Source organism: Protopterus annectens, chromosome 7.part0, assembly GCF_019279795.1.
Source record: "Protopterus annectens isolate FY-2018-M chromosome 7.part0, PAN1.0, whole genome shotgun sequence".
NCBI lineage: Eukaryota > Metazoa > Chordata > Ceratodontiformes > Protopteridae > Protopterus > Protopterus annectens.
The window spans coordinates 1,036,971,444-1,036,990,565 of NC_056739.1; the positions used below are offsets into that span (position 1 = coordinate 1,036,971,444).

A 19,122-nucleotide genomic window follows, 5' to 3' on the forward strand; every position below is an offset into this window, starting at 1 on the left:
AAAAAGTATTTCTGATCATGGCCAATAAAGACTTAGGTAAAAGACAGAGTAATCAAGTAAAATGAGGCACTGATGCTTTCAACGTTCCTGTTAACGTGTGTGGAATGTAAGGAATGGGGTGTGGAAATGATTGAAGAATATGGGGAAATACAAATTTCTAAAGAAGGGATAGCTGAGAACCAGGATAAAATGAAACTTAATTTTAAAAATATGGTAGAAATGACAGAAAAAGATATGTAAAAAAGTAATAGGAATTATTTAGAGGGGTTATCAAAGGTTAAACTATTACAGACGAAGGGTAATCTTACAGAACAAGAAGAAAAGAGCAATTGTTGAGTGCTAAAGGAAAAAATAAGGGTGTGTTTGGATAATATGCATGAGTTTAGAAAGATTACTGTTAAGGAAGTCTTTTTATTACAACAGCAAATCACAAAAGCACTAGCACATTGTCTTTGGCAACATTTCTTTCTATTTTTGTTGCTTAACACAGGGAACCTATGACTAGAAAAGTAACAAAAGACCCTGTAGCGGTATTAGAGCTTTTTGGAAAATCTATACAAAGCAGAAGAATGGGAAGTCAAGAAAAAGTAATTGAAGTAAATATTTATGAAAGCTGTAATATGTCCAGGTTAGAGGAAAACAAGGTCCAAGAATTAGTAGCTAAGATGAGAGGAATCAGATAAAAATAGTGATAGATAATTAATCAACAGGGAAGTCTTCAGGAACAGCTGGTATTCCTGTGGAGGTTTGGAAGTCCGAAGGGAGGAAGTGACAACAATCTGAAAGGTTGTATTTAACAATATTTTAAAAGGAAGGAGAGTACCAGCAGGTGGCTATACTGCTCAAAGAGGGCATGATTATAAGGCATCTATGCCAATATTATCTTCGAGAATGGCTAAGGGACTGCCAAAACTTTAGATCAGTGTGGCTTTGTGGAGGGTAGGAAAACATTTGATAACATTGACAGAGTGATGGTGATGATTTAAAGGGAAGCTAAGTGCAAAAAGACCCCATTATTGTTGGTGGGCCTACATGCAGATAAGGCATTTCAGAGAGTTAGCTGTGACTTTATGAGTACAGTACTGGCAGCATTTAGATTTCAAAATAGAAAAATGTTAATTAGGAAGATTTATGAAAAATCAATGACAAGAATCAGGATAGAGAGGTTCCTTTCTGGCAAGCTATGTTTGAACTGAAGGACCAGACAGGGTTGTCATCTTTCTCCTTTATTTGCCGTATACTTAGTACCATTGGCAAAGAAAATAAGGGTCTCACAAATTCAATGGTGTAACTAGTTTGGTAGTTAAAAAAGCCTTATTTGCAGATGATATTTTATATTTTAAAAATCCAGAAATAAAAAGTATATTTCAGTGTTGTGGAACATTTTGATAGTATATATATATATATATATATATATATATATATATATATATATATATATATATATGTGTGTGTGTGTGTGTGTGTACATATATATATATATATATATATATATATATGGATCTAGGACGTTTGCTCGAGTGAGCAAATGTCTGAATCCATAATAACCGAACACACTTTAACGAAAGCACTTTTATCGAAAAAGCACTTTCTTTAAAGCGTTTTACAAAAAAAAATAAATAAAGCCCTACATTTACATTTTAGCAGGGGGGCGAAGCCCCCCTGCATCCCCCATGTGGGGGGCTGTGCCCACCACACACACCCTACTTTAATATTCTCCTTCCAAGACCGCACTACAGTGGGGAAAAGGGAAATTTCCTTTACCCGCACCATAATACAGCCTCGGCAATAGGCATACTTACGCCAAAGTGCTTCTTCTGTGAATACTTACGCCAAAGTGCTTCTTCAGTGAAAAGCACTTTCGCATAAGTATGCCCGGCCATTTGGGTTTCAGTCGTTTGCCCACTCAAGCAAATGTCCTAGATCCATATATAAATAAATATATATATATATATATATATATATATATATATATATATATATATATATAAAGATCCATCAAAGGCTATGGCAGTAAGCTATGTTCCTACATATTAATTGGTTCAGCAATATTCATAGTTATGGAGACATTATTAGATGAAATATTTAGGTGTTTAGATTAAAAAATGTGCTATTTTGGTGGCTAAGGATATGCGGGAAGTGACTAAAGGAAAAGTAATACAAACGTGAATTTGGAAGCTCTTGACTATGGATTGTAAGGTCCCTTTAATATTATATATAGTTCAGGCTTATTTTTTATTTATCAGAGGAGAAGCTTTGGACCATAATTAGTAAAGAATTGAAGGAATTTATCTGGGAAGGCAAGAACTAAGTGAGATAAGTTGCATCTCCCCACAGAACGGGATGGTTTGAATTACCAGATGTGAAGGAATACTTTAGAGTGACAGTATTAAGTAAGGTTCATGTGCATAACACAAGCTGAAAACTACAAATCAAAGTGGAAAGCAATTATGCTGCATCAGGGAGTACTTCGTGAAATAAGGGTGAGTGGGATTTTGGCTGCAGGCACTCTAGGAGAATAGTAACAACCGTACATAATATTATATTATATTTACAAAGTGCAGAACCTATTTTAAAAATGAAAAGGACATTTTACCAATAGAGATAACCACAACTAGGGGTACAGAAAACAGGCAAGAGGGAGCTGAAATTTATTGGAGAAAATTAGCAAAGGGGCCAAGACACTGGGAGCAAATAACTAGGGAGGGAAAAGTCATGGAATGAGATGAAACATTCAGAAGTTTGGACTTTGTTGGAAACTGCCTTCCCTACCATTTATAACAAAGTATAGACACAGTGAAAGGGAAAGGGGAGTGTTAAATGAAAGAGCGGCTCTGTTGAGTTTATAGTTGAGTCTAGAACAGAAGTTGCAGTTAAAAAAGGATAATTAGTGGGGCAAATAAAATAATGTATGGCAACTATAAGAATCAATAAGGAGAGTATAGACTGTGAAATGAGAATAGGAAGTCAATATACAAATCAGCAACGGGAAGATGTTTGTATGGCTCCTACATATGCAGCAAAATCTAGATGGCTTACGTTTTTTGTATTGAAGTTTTTGCATAGGTGTTTTACACAACAAGTAGACTTCAGAAAATGTTCCCACTTGTAGACAGCAAATGGCGAGGTGTGATGGGAAAGAGAGGGGTACTTTGGAAAATTTTTTTTTTTAATTTGGGAATGCAGTGAGCTGGCAGATTTTAACAATTCCCTGCATAATACTTTTCCAGAAATGTTGGGGGAGCAAATTATTGTAACTAAGGGAATAATTCTTTTGAGCTGGGATATAGAAACAAAAATGCCTAGACATAATACAGTCTTACCAAGTTTAACGCTGTTGGCTGCCAAAATAGCAATTACTAGGAAATGAAAATTAAAATCTAAACCAACCATAAGTAAATTATTGAATATTATAAAACAGATAAAATAATTAGAGGTTGGTTCTTTAAAATATGGAAGGAGCAAACTGGACAGAAATAAATGGAATTTGTTAGAACAATATACAGAATAATTTTCAGGAAGAAGAGAAATGAAATTTCAGGGATGGCGGGACTTCAACAATCTTTGTAATGATGAAGTGAACAATAATTGTTAAGAAATAAATCATTTATGTGTGATGTGTGAAAAAGAAAAATGCTTGCCATCTATGTATTTCACTTGCCACAGTTTAATGTATGACACTGAAATACAGTAATCTGTGGTACTGATGAATGTATTTCTATATGTATTCAATATGTAAAATTTCTATTTTCTATTGGAGCTTTTCTCCACGGCCCTCCTCTGAAAATGGGCATTTGTATTCCAGTCGGACAAACCCGGTCAACAAATAAAAAATAAAAATAAAATAAATGATTTGTTTGATTTTTATAACTGTATGTTTACACTTGTCACTCTGCAATGTGTGAAGTTAATAAAGATGTTAAAAAAGAATCGGCCACCCCAAAGTCACTCCATGTTTTCTTTGCCATTCTGCTGTTATTGCTACATATTCTGTTTTACAGTTTTTGTCTGTTGTGGTAAGAAAAACATCACCATTTCGATTATAAGTAAAAAAGAAAATACTTTAGCTCACTTGTTTAATATTTTATATATTTATATCAGCTACTCTAAAAATTCTGATTTTTTTTTTTTGGACCTCAAGAGTTCAAGAAAATATTGATCTTTCCCATAAGAGTGATATGATACTAGTAATGAAGATGTTGTACCATAATGTAGCTGTGTGGTTTTAAAAAGCCCCCATCTGTAGATACATTACCTTGTATTTACAAGGCTGCAGCTTTAGCTGTCCGGCAAGGGCAAAGATGGGATTTCTGTCTGTGATTCTGGTGACCTGGGCATAGGAGAAATCTTAGATTATGGAAATTGTAGCTGGAGTAGGAGGCACTCAGGTTCATAGCAGCAGCTGTCATCATGTTTGTGCTTGGAAGGTAGGATTCTGAGATGGTAGGTTACTGACCCAATGTTTCCTAGGAAATCTACTCATTATTTTCAAGAGATGATAGGACTTTATATTGTGTTTATGTATATGTTAGTGAATGTAGCACAAACAATTAAGAAAGTTCATAAAAATGGGTACTCTTTACAGAAATAAAAAATATCTAACTAGCACCTCTAGGACTGCCATTGCTAGAACCCATCTTCTATCAACACGTCTGTATGCTTCCCAATTCTCACCAACCTTAAAAGAACAGATTTAATTAAACTTGAAACATGCTACAATAAAACAGCTAAATTTGCAACTGACTGCCCACATCATACCCACCACGGTCGCTCCTTAAAGAAACTCTCCTGGTTAGAACTCTCACAACGTCTATCATATAACCAGTTAACCTTAGTACACAAACTAATATATCAACCTGGAATAAACCCTGCCCTTCTAAATATTCTTCAGCCCCATACCACAAAATGAAGTCTTCACTCAACAAATAAAGCTCTACTACAAGTGTCTAACTCCACTAATATGGCAGGGGACTTCCTATTTTCTCATCATGTAACAACAAGGTGGAATTCACTACCTCACAGCAGCAGAACCAACACAAATGTCAACCAATTCAAAAAGATTCTTAAAAATTACCTTAATTACACTTGGCTTTGCTCCTGTACTACTCCAGGCTAACTAGTTTTAATAGTTTCTGGTCATCATTTTTATTCTTCCCTAACCACCTCATAATCTATGCTCTCTCTCTCTCGCATGTCTAGATAATCTCTAACCTCGTCTTTTTCTATCCAATTTCCCCCCCTACAAAACCCTTCCTCAGTTTACTTTGAGAAGCTACAATGTCTACACTACAGTAAGGAATTATATCAGATGATTGTATAATACAAATGTCAGCTATAATAGTATAGAATACAATTTCTGGTGTACTGTATGTCTTGTATATTTTTGTATAATTTCTTGTATAAATTTTGTATAATCTGTAGATGTGGAGCTTTTCTCCCCAGGCCTCCTCTGAAAATGGGTCTTATCCCAGTCAGACGTTCCTGGTAAACAAATGTAAACTAAAATAAATAAATGTAGTTGGCGATCAATAGCCACACTCACCATACAAGAAACCTAGACAGAGTTCCTTTTATATTTGTTAGTGACAAACTGCATCTGTCTTTTATACTTGATTGAGTTAAAGCAAGTATATTCTACAGTTTAAAAATGTGTCGACACTGTAAAACTCCACTGCCAATCATGAGCGGACAGGTGATCCGCTGTGGCGACCTCTAACCAGGAAAAGCCGAAAGAAGAAGAAAAAGACAGTTGCATCATTTTGTTGACACATATGGTGTAGTTGCCTACAAACAGAATAAATTACCATTTTGTTTTACTTCCATCCCCACACCCAACCAGCAGCTGCAACCATCTGGCCCACTTTCTACCCCCATCTGCCCACTGTTGAGACCTCAGTTCACTTTACCATTTCTCCCTTAGAGAGCCAGCTTACTGACTACTCTTCCTTAAGTTTAGGGAGTTAAGGTCTAAGTCAGAGAGAGAGAGAGAGAGGGGTGAGTGGGTCTAGGAACCATCATTCTACAGCAGCTGGTCAGTAACCCTATTCAAGGAGTGACATTCTGTAATGGCAGGTGTCATCCTGCACAGCATGTCCTTCCATGAAACTGAAGTTGAGTTTAAACATTCCCAGTGAACGTCAATAAGCACATGATTCTTGTGCTGGTAACTGAGACAATGACTTTGAGACCATCATTTATTTTTTTATTTTTATTTACGTACTTGTTAATTGAGTTGTTGGACTGGTCAAAATACCCCTTTGATCCATGACACAGTCCACACAGCACAAAAAGTTAAGTACATTAGTAACAGTGCTAAAACCTATTACAAATATGATCAACATTTCAGAAAGTAAGGACTTGCATATATTGGTAAGTTAATACAGATAGGAAGTTGACTATAGAATGAGTCTTCTAATACTTCAAAGTATGCAAATTCGTTTTTGAGAAACAGTGTGAGCTACATACAGAGGGAATACTTATGCAGATGAGGTATTCAACAGCACAATCAATATTACATTATTTAAAAGAAAAATGCGTTGTTGCCTGTATCTTTAAACATTGACAGTCATTGGTGTTAGCCAGGTAGGATAGTTACTTAATTCTAAAATTCGTATAGTTATTCTCATTTCTGTCTGTGGAGGCAGCAGGTACCATTTGACAGGAGCAGCTTTAGACAAGCACTGCTCCCCAGTGGCAGAGCGAAGTCCTAAACAGTCCCCCTAGGATAAGAGAGCAGAGCGTAGTGTAGCCACGTCATCCAGTCTAGTTATTTGGGCCTCTTCCCAAACACAAATATCTGATGTCACAGAGAGATATCCTGCCTCTCCACCAACAGGCCAGCATACAGAGCACTGTATTTTGCTGCAGTTTTAAAAATAGTCAGTGCTTAGATAAAGGGTTACTTCACTTAGGGTAGCTTATAGTAAGGTATCTTCAAGGGTTTAATTAATTTATTTAAATTATGTCTAGGTATTGAATTTGGAATGATATTTTGGTAAAAAAACTCACTTTTTTTCTTCTATAATTCAGAACAACCAAGCGTTTTTGCAATGCCAGAAGAAGACTTCAAGCGCATAATCTGGGTACTGTCGCTACCAATCATTGTACTTCTGTTTCTAACTGTGCCGGATTGCCAAAGACCAAGATGGAAAAAGTGGTTCATGCTGAGCTTCTTAATGTCTGCAGTTTGGATTTCTGCTTTTACATATGTTCTGGTCTGGATGGTAACAGTAGTCGGTAAGACAATGGACTCTGTACATATTTTCTATTAATGCGCATTGTATTTTTTGCTAAATGCTTTTAAGTTGAGTAAATGTCACATGATTAGTTTGTGGATTATCCACCTTTTCAAAACAGAGGCCACAAAGAGACTTGTAGATATGGTCTGTGGCTGCCACATCAATGTAGAAATCTGTCCATAGACAGGAATGAATGATATGGGATGCTTAAAGTATGAAATAAGTACCTCTTCAAATTCATTTTAAAGAGTGTATGGGCCGGATTTACGAAGGCTTGCATGGAGTGTAAGAGTAGTGTAAGACGGCAGACAGGCAATATGTCTGTCGAGCGATTCAGCAATAGCCAGCAGGGGCGTGCATGAGAGCTTCTAAAGCTACTCTTGCACGGACAGTGTTACGGTATGCAAATTACCTCATTTGCTGCTGAACGCTATGCAAATTAGGTAAATTTGTGATCCAGGAAACATTAACCTGTCCGTGTAAGAGTAGTGTTATTTGCAGAAATGTACTCCGTTGGTAACGGAGTACCATTCTGCAAATAGCTAAACGGAGTTATGACAGCTCCAAATAAAGGATGCACCTAGTTGAGGAAGCATGCCAATGGCCAAATATAAGGCCATTGGTATTTGCAAATGTCGTAAATCCTTAAAATCCATTTTTCCCCCGATCGCCAATGTTTAAGCATAGCGCAGTGGTGCGCAAACGTGCTGCGCTTTAAATAAAATGTAAAATAGCCACAAATGGGCAATTTCACTAAAAAGCTTGTTCTGCCATGCAGGTGAGTGGCAGGCTGAAAACAACATAACCACTGAGTAATGGTTGCTAAGGGGGGGAAGCTCAGTGCGAGAGATGTAACCAAGCATTAGTAGGCAATCCTGTGCAAATGAGGATAAGGATAGTGAATCCCAATTTTCCCCGGCAGGTGAGCCATGTCCCTAGAGTGTAAGTGTAGGAGTAGGGGAGTAGTAGAGCAGAAGATAGGTGACATCATGAGGGGGTATGTCTGAAAGACTGTAAGCTGACTGGAGCACAGTGGCTTGTGTTTGCCCTGAGTTGCTCATGATTGCAAGAGGCGTGCCTACAGTTGTCCTAGCTGAAAACAAGAAACCAAAGGTGTACGCCATGGATATATCTGAAATTTCTTGCAAACGTGCACACAGCATGTGCGCGCATGTGCGCCCGTGTGCACATGTTTGCGCTTGTTTGCGCGGCGCTGCCCCTTGTGGAAACAGAAAGGGGAAAAGGAAGGAAAAGAAATAATAGGAAGTTAACCAAGGAGAACTAGCAGAGCTGCCAGGTGAAATATATCAGAATCAGCCAATTACACAGACAGCAGACTAGCCCAGCCCAGCACTTTAAACTGCAAACAGCAGTCTCCCCTGTTTCTTCCCAAGAACTCTGCAACACTGCAGTATACAAAGAGGGAAAGCTTAAGTCAGACAAAATGTTAGGGGCTGTTCTTGCTATGATAAACCAACATGTGCAAGGTGCTGAGGGTGGTGATGTTGTGAATGGTGCTGAGGAACCCACAGTGAGGCAATGGAGAAGAGTGTACAGACCCAGGGTAACCTACCAGGGGATACATGAGCTGGAGATAGTGGAGCGCTATAGAGTGGACAGAGACCTCCTGCAGCGAATTGTTGAGCTGTGCCGGCCACGCCTCACACACAGAACCAACAGAGGGGAACCCATCCCAGTGAATACCAAGGTATGCGTTGGCCTACAAATACTAGCCACAGGTACCTTCCAGAGACCAACTGGTGATATGATGGGGGTTTCACCGGCATCAGCATCCAGGGTACTGCACCAGTTCCTGGATGCCATGTCAGCACATGTCGGTGAGCACATATATTTCCCCAATTCTAGTAAGGCATTGGCCAGCAATATGTGTCTTTTCCACCAAATAGCAGAATACCCTGAGGTAGTGGGTGCAATAGACTGCACGCACATACACATCAAAGCACCAACTGGTGAGTGGGGTAGGGTCTACATCAACCACAAGGGCTTCCCCTCCATCAACTGCCAGGTTGTGTGCGATGCCCAGGGCATAATAATGAATGTGTGTGCTGGCTGCCCCGGAAGCTATCATGATTCCCACATCTGGCATCTGACGCAGCTGTACCAGAGATTTGCCAATGAGGACATCCCTGACGGTCACCTACTGGGGGATGCTGGATACGCACTGAGCCGTGGCTGATGACACCCATCAGAAATGTACACACACCCGAACAAGAACTCCATAATGAGGCACACGCACAAACAAGAAACATTATTGAGCATGTGTTTGGGATGCTCAAGTCACAGTTCCGGTGCTCGGACACATCTGGTGGAGCCTTGCAGTACTCACCAACTACATGTATCCAAATTGTCATGGTATGTGCCATGCTACACAATGTGATCCTGCGAAAACAGCTGCAGCAGGAACAGCATGGGGCAGGGCCAAACAGCCCCCCACCATTGCCAAAGCCTGCACAGGCACAGCGTGACTCGGAGGAGGAACAACCTGAGCCTGCCCCAGTAGGTAGAAGGAGGTGTGCCCAGTATGGCCTGGCCTTGGCAAAGAGGCAACGCATAGCACATACAATAACTCAGTAGGAACCCTGGAAATGACACCTCTCTCTGACTCACACATACAATAAAAGGGATGCCTAACGTGACACTACCTGTTTTCAAACATGTATAGGGAGTGTACTATGTGCATCCGACATAGGCAGCCCTGCAGCACCACCTGAGGCATGATTGCCCTATTTTAAGCAATATAAAACAGTGCTAAGCACATTTTACCACTATTTAGCATATTTAAGCACAATTGCCTATGCAGATAGATAACAGCAGGCCAGACAGTGTGATGTGGGTTGGGTAGGCTATGAAGTCACAAACTAATATACGTGAAATTGGAAGTTAAGATCTGTAGTACAGTAGTATGCCTCAAGCCAGTACGATAGGCAACAGTACAGACTGAAATGGAGTACCTGACATAGCAGTGCAGGCCTAGCAAATGTGTATAAGTGTCAGGTGAACCCCTCATCCTATGTACACCCACAGTAACAATCAGGTGTGCCCCCCGCGTAGAAATGTACAAATAATAGCTGTCCCCACTGTATGTAGAAATGTTGATAAGTCTATGCAAAGTGACTAATGGAAGCCCTGCAGGCACAGCGTACTTCCTGTCAATGTACAACACAAAGGTGAGCCCTGAAGTAGAAACCAACTTGATTTTTCACACACATATAGTATATATGTCCATACTGGACATGCTCACACACTTAAACAAATTTAGCAAATTTCAGTCAGCAACATACTGAAAGGTCATACTGGGCATGCTCACACACAAATAAACGAAGCACGTATCAGGCAACAACATACTGAAAGGTCAGACTGGGCATGCTCACACACACAGGCCATGTCTGAGTACAGCAGTGGGCCGCACATATCTGTCAGTTGCATATGTTTTACCCCAGGAACCTGTCACTATTCACCAGTCCTGCCTTGTGCACACAGTTATATGAAAACAGACACATATAATATATTGGAACCCTGTCATAATCAAACTACGTACCACAAGTACTTAAGTTGTTCACAGAAAGTGAAAAAGCAGAGAAGATCGATAAACCTGCAGTCAGTATCATGAATAAACAATGTGCACTCCAAACATTATCCAATCCATGTTCTGGCAAAATAATCTCTGAAGGAGTCCATAGAGAACCATGACGCTTCCTTCCTCTATGTCATAAATAGCAATGTACACTCATATATGTCCTGAGTCAGTGCAAACTGTAAATGACTGACATTGCCAACATCCTGTCATACAGGCTCAGACATACATACCCCCCTCTCACTGACAAAAGGCCCTATCATCATACCTGGAGATTGTGAAAGCACAGATATCACATATAGAATGGGTAAACATCTCCTTCCAAACCTGAAAACACGGCGTATATGGGATTACTTTGTTTCCCTAGCTGTGTTATAAGTGAACTCCAGAACAAACAGACCCTGCACCTGAACAGTCTGTTGAGCCTCACCCTCTGTACAGGATATGAAACTGTTGAATGTGTTACAGCAACGTTTGGCACACTCCACAAGTGTTGGTGCACAACAGACCATGGGAACTATTGTCTTATAAACCTATTAAGCCTGATCTGCAAGGCCATGGAGTCCAGCATGATGGAACTCATAAACAGAGCTATTGGGAGCCTACAAACACCCAACCCTACCAATTTTGGTTCGGTCAGGGGCAGATCATGGTTCCCAAACCTGCTAGACTGTTTTCAAGGCAGTCACCCAGGACATACATCAATGAAATGAGCTACACACGTCCCACATAGACCTTGAAAAGCCCTTTTCCAACATCACAGACACATGTTGTATCCACAAAATCAACAACCTGTGCAGAAATATGTATGTCATCTGATGGATTGCCAGCTGGGGCACAGACAGATCACACAAGGTAAGAATTGTGGTCTCCTGTTCAAGCTGGTAACAACTGCTGTCCCCCATGGCTCAGTCCTGGGACCCCTCCTGTCTGGTATATACTCTTCAGAAATACAGTCAAACACACAAGGGCTATGTTTAGCAAAGTTTGTGGATGACTGCAAAAAAGTTGTCATAATCGATGTTTGGGACAACAGAGACATCCTTAAAAAGGGTTTCAGTCAGACAGATGTGGTGTCAAAATTATGGCCTCGAGCTACAGTCATACAAATACAACATAGGTGCCAACACCCTAAATATGGAGGTGATAATAAGGAATCTATGGACACATGTGGATAGTCATTTCTACTTCCAGAAACACATTCACAAAGTGGTCAGACAATCATGCTATGTGTTCCCACAAACTGCCAAAGTCTTTGCATGTAGGTCAAAGGAGGTTCCCTCTACTCATCAGTCATCAGACCCGTCAGAGAGTACCACAACACACTTGCGATTAATCTGACTAGGCACCTGCAGCAGCTGGAAAGACCACTGAAGTACCTCAACAAGAGGATTACTGGCCTCAAACAGTTGCCCCATGCAACAAAACTGAATTTAACTCAATCTGTACTCGGTTGCATACTGTCTACTCAGGAGATCTCTGCCCAACAAACAGGTCCATGTCATGGCAACACTCAGATCTGCTCTGAGTCACAGCTCAATGGCACTAAATATACAGACCCAACTGATATTGCCAACATCCTGGCAGATAGGATCAGTGCTAATGTTACCCCCCTCTCACCCATGAAAGAGCACATCTCTATAACGGAAGACTGCAAAGTTGCTGTCATCACGGTTGCACAGGTAAAAAACACTCTCCAAAGCCAGTATCACAGCATCCATGGGACCAGATAACTTCCCAGGCTGTGTTCTACACAAACTACAGAACGAACAGGCACCACACCGACGTACCATGTTCAGTCATAGCCTCACCTCAGACTTTGTGCCTGCTGAATGGTGCACAGCGATGGTTATCCCACTACACAAGGGTGGAGACCATGGACCCCAGGAACTAGCACCCCATTAACCTGATGAGCCTGCTCTGCAAGGCCATGGAATGTATCATCATACAACTTATAAGAAAAGACATTGGTAATCACCAAACTCTGGACCACAACCATGTTGGGTTTGTAAAATGCAGATCATGTCACCTAAACCTGATAGACGACATTGAAGCAGTCACCAGAACCGTAGACAAGGGTAAGGTGGTTCGCACAGCCTATGTAGATCTTGCCACGGCTTTCAACATCATCCCCCACTCTGGAAGTATAGATAAACCCACTAAACTAGGTATAAATTGCTGTGTCACAAGATGGGTTGCCAACTGGCTCACTGACAGAACACACACTTTGAAAGTAGCAGACTCCAAGTATGACTTTGGACCAGTGACGAGTGCAGTACCACAGGGTTCAGTCCTGGGTCCTGTCCTGTTTTGTATCTACATCCCTGAAGTAAACTTTAACATGGAAGGTCTGTGGCTAATGAAGTTACCAGATGACTGCAAACTAGGAGCCATAATTGTAAATACTAAAGATGTGGACATCCTACGAAAGGGCCTCACTGAGACAGATGCCTGGTGTCAAAGCCATGGCCTCAAGCTCAATACCAATAAGTGCATTGTCATCCCCTTTGGTAAAAACTCTGTAGCCATGAACTACAACATAGGTGGTAGTATACTTAACACTGAAAGTGTGAAAAGAGACCTTGGGTCACAGGTGGACAGTGGACACACCTGTGATAATCACATTCCCACAGTAGTCAGGAAATCCTTCTACATGGCACACCTCATCACAAAAGGCGTCTCATGCAGAATAGAAGAGGACATTGTTACCCTCTACTCATCACTCACTAGATCCATAATAGAGTACAATGCCCCTTTTGCTATGTACCTCACAAGACATCTACAACAACTGGAAAGCCTGCAGAAATACCCCACAAAGAGCATTAGTGGGCTGAAATGCATGCCATACACAGACCGTCTCAAAATGCTCCAGCTGTACTCTCTCGCATATCGCCTACTCAGAGGTGATCTCTGCCTAACATACAAAGCTATGTCAAACACAGAGCTGTTGGACATGCTCCATGTAAAATACTCACAATCCCTCTGATCTTCAGCCCCAAAGCCCAGAGTGAAATACAAAAGGAAGGGGTGTATCCATTTACCTTATAGATACCCACACCTTCAGATCAGTGGCACAGCATGAGGCCTTGGAGACCATGCAAGTGCAACTAACATTGGGAAAAGCTGCTTATCAGATTGTAGCCTGCTGCAGATCACCTACCTTGTTTCAGGAACCTCACTCAGTATTCCTGAGAACAGTGGAAAATATAAAGGTCCTATCAAACACCATTATATAAGGAGATCACAACTACCCAAACACTGAGTGGGGGAATTACTCGTGTACAACGTCCTTTGCCCAATGTTTCCTAGAGTTTAAAAACTCAAACGCCTTGGAACAGCTGGTCACCACGCCCACTAGAGGTGACAACATACTGGACCTGATCATCACCAACATGAGGTACCAGTGTTCCACAACATAGATAAACCCCTCGCTGGTAATATCAAATCATAAAGTAATCACACTGGACATCCACATCCTGCCCCCCCCCCCCCAGTCAAGGAAACCACTGTGAAGACATTTTCAAAAGCAAACTGCACACTTCCCCAGACCAAAGTGGAAAGTTCCAAAGCCCCCTTGCTATAGGATAATGCTATACAATCTGCCGAATCATTTACAAGTGCATTATATGAGCATCTACAAGGATGCATAGATTGAGACATCCCAAATAAAACCAAGATGCACTCCTCCAAAAATAAGAAACCAATCTGGTGGTCGTCTCCCATAAATAAGCTATACAACAGAAGGAGGAAATGAACACATGATAGAGCAAACTTCACAAAAGGAAAGGCATCACTGATCATTATTAGGAAGAAACAATGATCACTCATAAAATAATCCAAGGCCAGTTTCTAAAGACAAATTGCCAAGGAATATAAGAATAACAACCACAAAGCCTTCATTAGCTATACCAAACATTTAGGTGGCAACTCTCAAATATGCTGTCAGCTACTGCAAAATGGCAAAAAATACACTGAACCAACTTACATTGCCCACATCCTGGGGGACAAGTTCAGTGCAAACACCCCCCATCACCCCCAAAAGGGCCTGTGTCCATCCCAGAAGAATGCAGAGCTCCAGACTTCATGGACATGCAGGTAAAAACAGCCCTCTCCAAAGCTAAGAACACAGCATCAATGGGACTGGATGGTGTCCCAGGCTGCGACTTACACCAGCCCCAAAATGAACTACACCCTCACCTACATTCACTGTCCAGACTCAACTTTACCACAGGCTATGTACCCAAAGAATGGCATACAGCAACAGTCATCCAGCTCCACAAAGAGGGTGCCACAACAGAACCAGGAAACCATTGTCCTATAGGCCTACTGAGCCTGGTCTGCAAAGCTATGGAGCAAATTATCATGGAACCCATAAACAGAGACATTGGGGACCTCCAGACACTGGACTCTACCCAACTTGGCTTTGTTAAAGGCAGATCCTGCCTCCTAAACCTAGTTGACTTATTTGAAACAGTTACCAAGGACATAGATGGAGGTGAAAGTAGTCCACACAGCCCACCTGGATCTCACTAAGGCCTTTTGACACTATTCCCCACTCTGGCATCATGGACAAACTTACCAGCTTGAGCATTAACAGCTATGTCACAGGATGGGTGGCCAACTGGCTCACAGATCAAACACACATGTTCAGAGTTGCGGGTGCCATGTCCGACTCTAAACCAGTCACAAATGGCATCCCACAGGTCTTGGTCCTGGGACCCCACCTGTTCAGTAGATACTGCTCAGAGGTACAGGCAAGCACTGGAGGAGTATAGCTGAACAAGTTTGCAGATGACTGCTAACTGTGGTACATAATCGACTCTATGGCTGACACAGATATCCTCCAGAAGGGTCTTACAGAGACAGATACCTGGTGTCAAAACAATGCCCTCAAGTAGAATGCCAAAGAATGCATAGTCATCCCCTTTGGATAAAACAAAGTGCACACAAATTACCACATAGGTGGTAATCCAGTATGTACAGAGAATGTAATTATGGCCCTGGGGACCCAGGTAGATAGTAAACTCTCCATTGATGTTCACATTGCCAAAGTGTTTAGAGATTCCTTCTATGTAGCCCACCTAATGTCACCTAATGTAACCCACTTTGTCTAGTCTGATGATGTCACCATCCTACAAATATACCTGTGGAAAAAAGAACGCCCAGTGATGTGTATAGTGTCTCATGTAAATGCATTCTCCTCTAGTATCATAAAGTAGTTAGGTAGGGGTTTGAGTCCTGCACTTGATAACTGTGTGTGTATCTCCTTGTAGAGGAGCAACCTTTTTGGAGACTACTAAAACACCTTAAAAGTGGTATACTTATCTTTGTCAAGTCTGATGATGTCACCATCCCACAAATATACCTGTGGAAAAGAGAGCTTTCAGTAATGTATATAGCGTGTCTTGTTAATGCGTACTCCTCTAGTATTATAAAGTAGTTAGGTAGGGGTTTGACTCCTGCACTTGACAACTGTATGTGAGTGTGTATCTCCTTGTAGAGGAGCAGCCTTTTGGGAGACTACTAAAACACCTTAAAAGTGGTATACCTATCTTTGTCAAGTCTGATGATGTCACCATCCTACAAATATGCCTGTGGAAAAGAGAACTCACAGTAATGTGTATAGCGTGTCGTGTTAATGCGCAGTCCTTTAGTATCCTAAAGTAGGTAGGGATTTGAATCCTCCACTTGCTAACTATATGTGTGTGTGTGGGTGTCTCCTTGGAGAGGAGCAGCCTTTTAGAAGACTACTGAAACACCTTAAAAGTGGTATACTCATCTTTGTCAAGTCTGATGATGTCACCATCCTACAAATATACCTTTGGAAAGAAGAGCCCACAGTAATGTGTATAGCATGTCGTGTTAGTGTGCACTGCTCTAATATCATAACCCAATTAGGTAGGGGTTTGAATCCTGCACTTGGTGAGTGTGTGTGTGTGTGTGTGTGTGTGTGCTCTATGTGTGTGACACAGTTGATCAATGTGTTGTGGGTTTTGCTTTTACTACTGTATGACATATCACAATGACAACAGTATGTGCATTGCACATCAGGTAGCTATGTGCACATACATATACGTACATGTGAACTCAATTATTTCATAGGTGGGAACCCTGCTTTCTCTGTGAACACATCTGTTATCTTTGCCAGAGTGTGCTGCCACTTTCCAGACCTTAGGTCACATCTGTATGCTTGTGACAAGCCCAGCCACTGCAGTGTTCCCTGGCCTAGGTCATCCGTGTCACACACACACACACTCATTACGATTTCCATTGAATAGTGTGAGTGAGGGTTTATGCCTGAGGTATATTTCAGACGTGTTCAAATGCAGCAAAGCCTGTCAATGATGGCTATTCATTATAAGTGTACAACAACCTTTGTGGCTATGCCTGCAGACCCCTTATTGCTTATGTGATTCACCGAGGGATTTCAAAATACCTTTGGAAATATGATTACCAAAGGAGAGATGATGTAACACTTGGCTGTATGTACACATCGGTACCTGTTCAACATGTTGGGGGCTACTACCTATGTGGTACCATGGGGATACTTTGTTTTGTACAGGTGGATGACTATGCTTTTGTTGGCTTACAGCTTTACAGCATGGGTTTGACAACAGGTATCTGTCTGTATGATACCCTTGTGGAGGATGTGTGTGTCATCTGGAGAATGCAATATATGCCACAGTATGCATTTCCAGACATGAACGGACATATCCCTACTGTGTTTGCTTGTACCTAAGAGAACTATATGCCAAACAGGAGTGGTCCCAGGAATGGGTGCAGGTGAATACCACTGATTACTGGCATAGTATAGTACCTGAAGGATCCAAATGTTACTGTGTGTCCTACATCTGTGTGTTAGTTGTCAAGACATCATCTAACGATTGTTTATGGTCAGGCTGTTGAGGTTATGTATACTACCAGAATGCAAACCAGTAACAGATAGTGACAGTATCATCCACAGCACAGTGTCCAACCATGTCATACACGCATGTATACCCAAGTTCCAAAATGTGTGTAGTACAATGCATAATGGCCATCAATAGACACTATGGAGTGTTAACACTGTGTAATACAGGGCATGTCACCCTGCCCATGTGTCCACTATGCACGTACATGCAGACAGTGCATCTCCACCATGTTCACAAATGTACACCTGCAAATCTGTACTGCACACATCCCACACATACTGTCCACTCTCTAACACATGCCGCCAATACTACACACATCAGCTAAGTGGCACGTGGGCAGACAATACACTATTGGAATTAAGGCTGGTGTAAACAATACTACATTGACAATCATAACTTTAATGCATCATGCCTGCTCAACTACACCTTCAAGGATATCATTACACTTTACTGCTGACAACATGCTAACATTGCTATACTGCTATAAAGTCATCCTGTGCATCAGTACCATGTTAGCCTGTTCCTGCATCAATATTACAGATGACAGGAGGTGGCACAGGTCTCATCATATGCACAGGGTGTGTTGTTGGTTTGCCAGAGGCCTATATTGAGCCATACAATCAACATGTATGTGTGTGTGTGTGTGTGTGTGTGTGTGTGTGTGTGTGTGTGTGTGTGTGTGTGTGTGTATGCCAAGAGTACTGGTATGGGCCGATGTTGATGTAATGTGTGCGGGTATGTGTTAGCCCTAGGTGTCTGGTTTATGTGTGTGTGTGCCTGCATGCACACAGTTCCACCATGTGGCTGCCATATACGGGGATTTGTAGGACAGCCACAGACTGTACCTGCCAGGCTTTACAGATCACCGTCTCTGGCCACGGATACGGTACCTGTGCCTGGCAGGGGTGCTACTGACAGTATCAGGTACTAAGCCAGACTGGGTACTATCCTCAGAGGTAGACATATGTACACTGGACCCAGGTCCCTGTTGGGAATGGCCAGAGCCACGTTCAAGTGGTCTTCTAGGATGGTCTATGGACAGCCCACCCCCAAAATTGCTGGGGCTGGTACTGGCACTACAGGAGCGGCTCTGACTTGAGGGATGTCCGCGGCAACTACCAGCTGTTGATGTTGCTGGCATACATCCACGTTGATGTCTCAACCATCCCACAGTGTCCTGACACATGGACATGACATTGCGGAGGACATCTAATGTCTCGCCCCAACGTTTATCAGTGACCTCAGTGGAATTACGGATGGCACCTGCTAGGTCACGGATACTGTCATTTAAAGTGGTGTTATGTGCCCTGTGTGCCCTCAGTCCCTGTCTGGTGTACCGTTCCATACATGCCTGTGCCTCCATGACAGCCTGGAACAT

General features: G+C 41.7%; 1 protein-coding gene across 1 annotated transcript in view; it reads left to right on the top strand.

The window, feature by feature from the left end:
* Nucleotides 1-19,122, top strand: part of SLC24A5 (solute carrier family 24 member 5) — a 327,312-nt gene that overhangs the window by 173,588 nt on the left and 134,602 nt on the right. Inside the window, exon 7 of the mRNA XM_044077581.1 lies at nt 7,030-7,236. Within this exon, the coding sequence (XP_043933516.1) occupies nt 7,030-7,236 (207 nt within the window). The remainder of the gene's footprint in view (nt 1-7,029; nt 7,237-19,122) is intronic.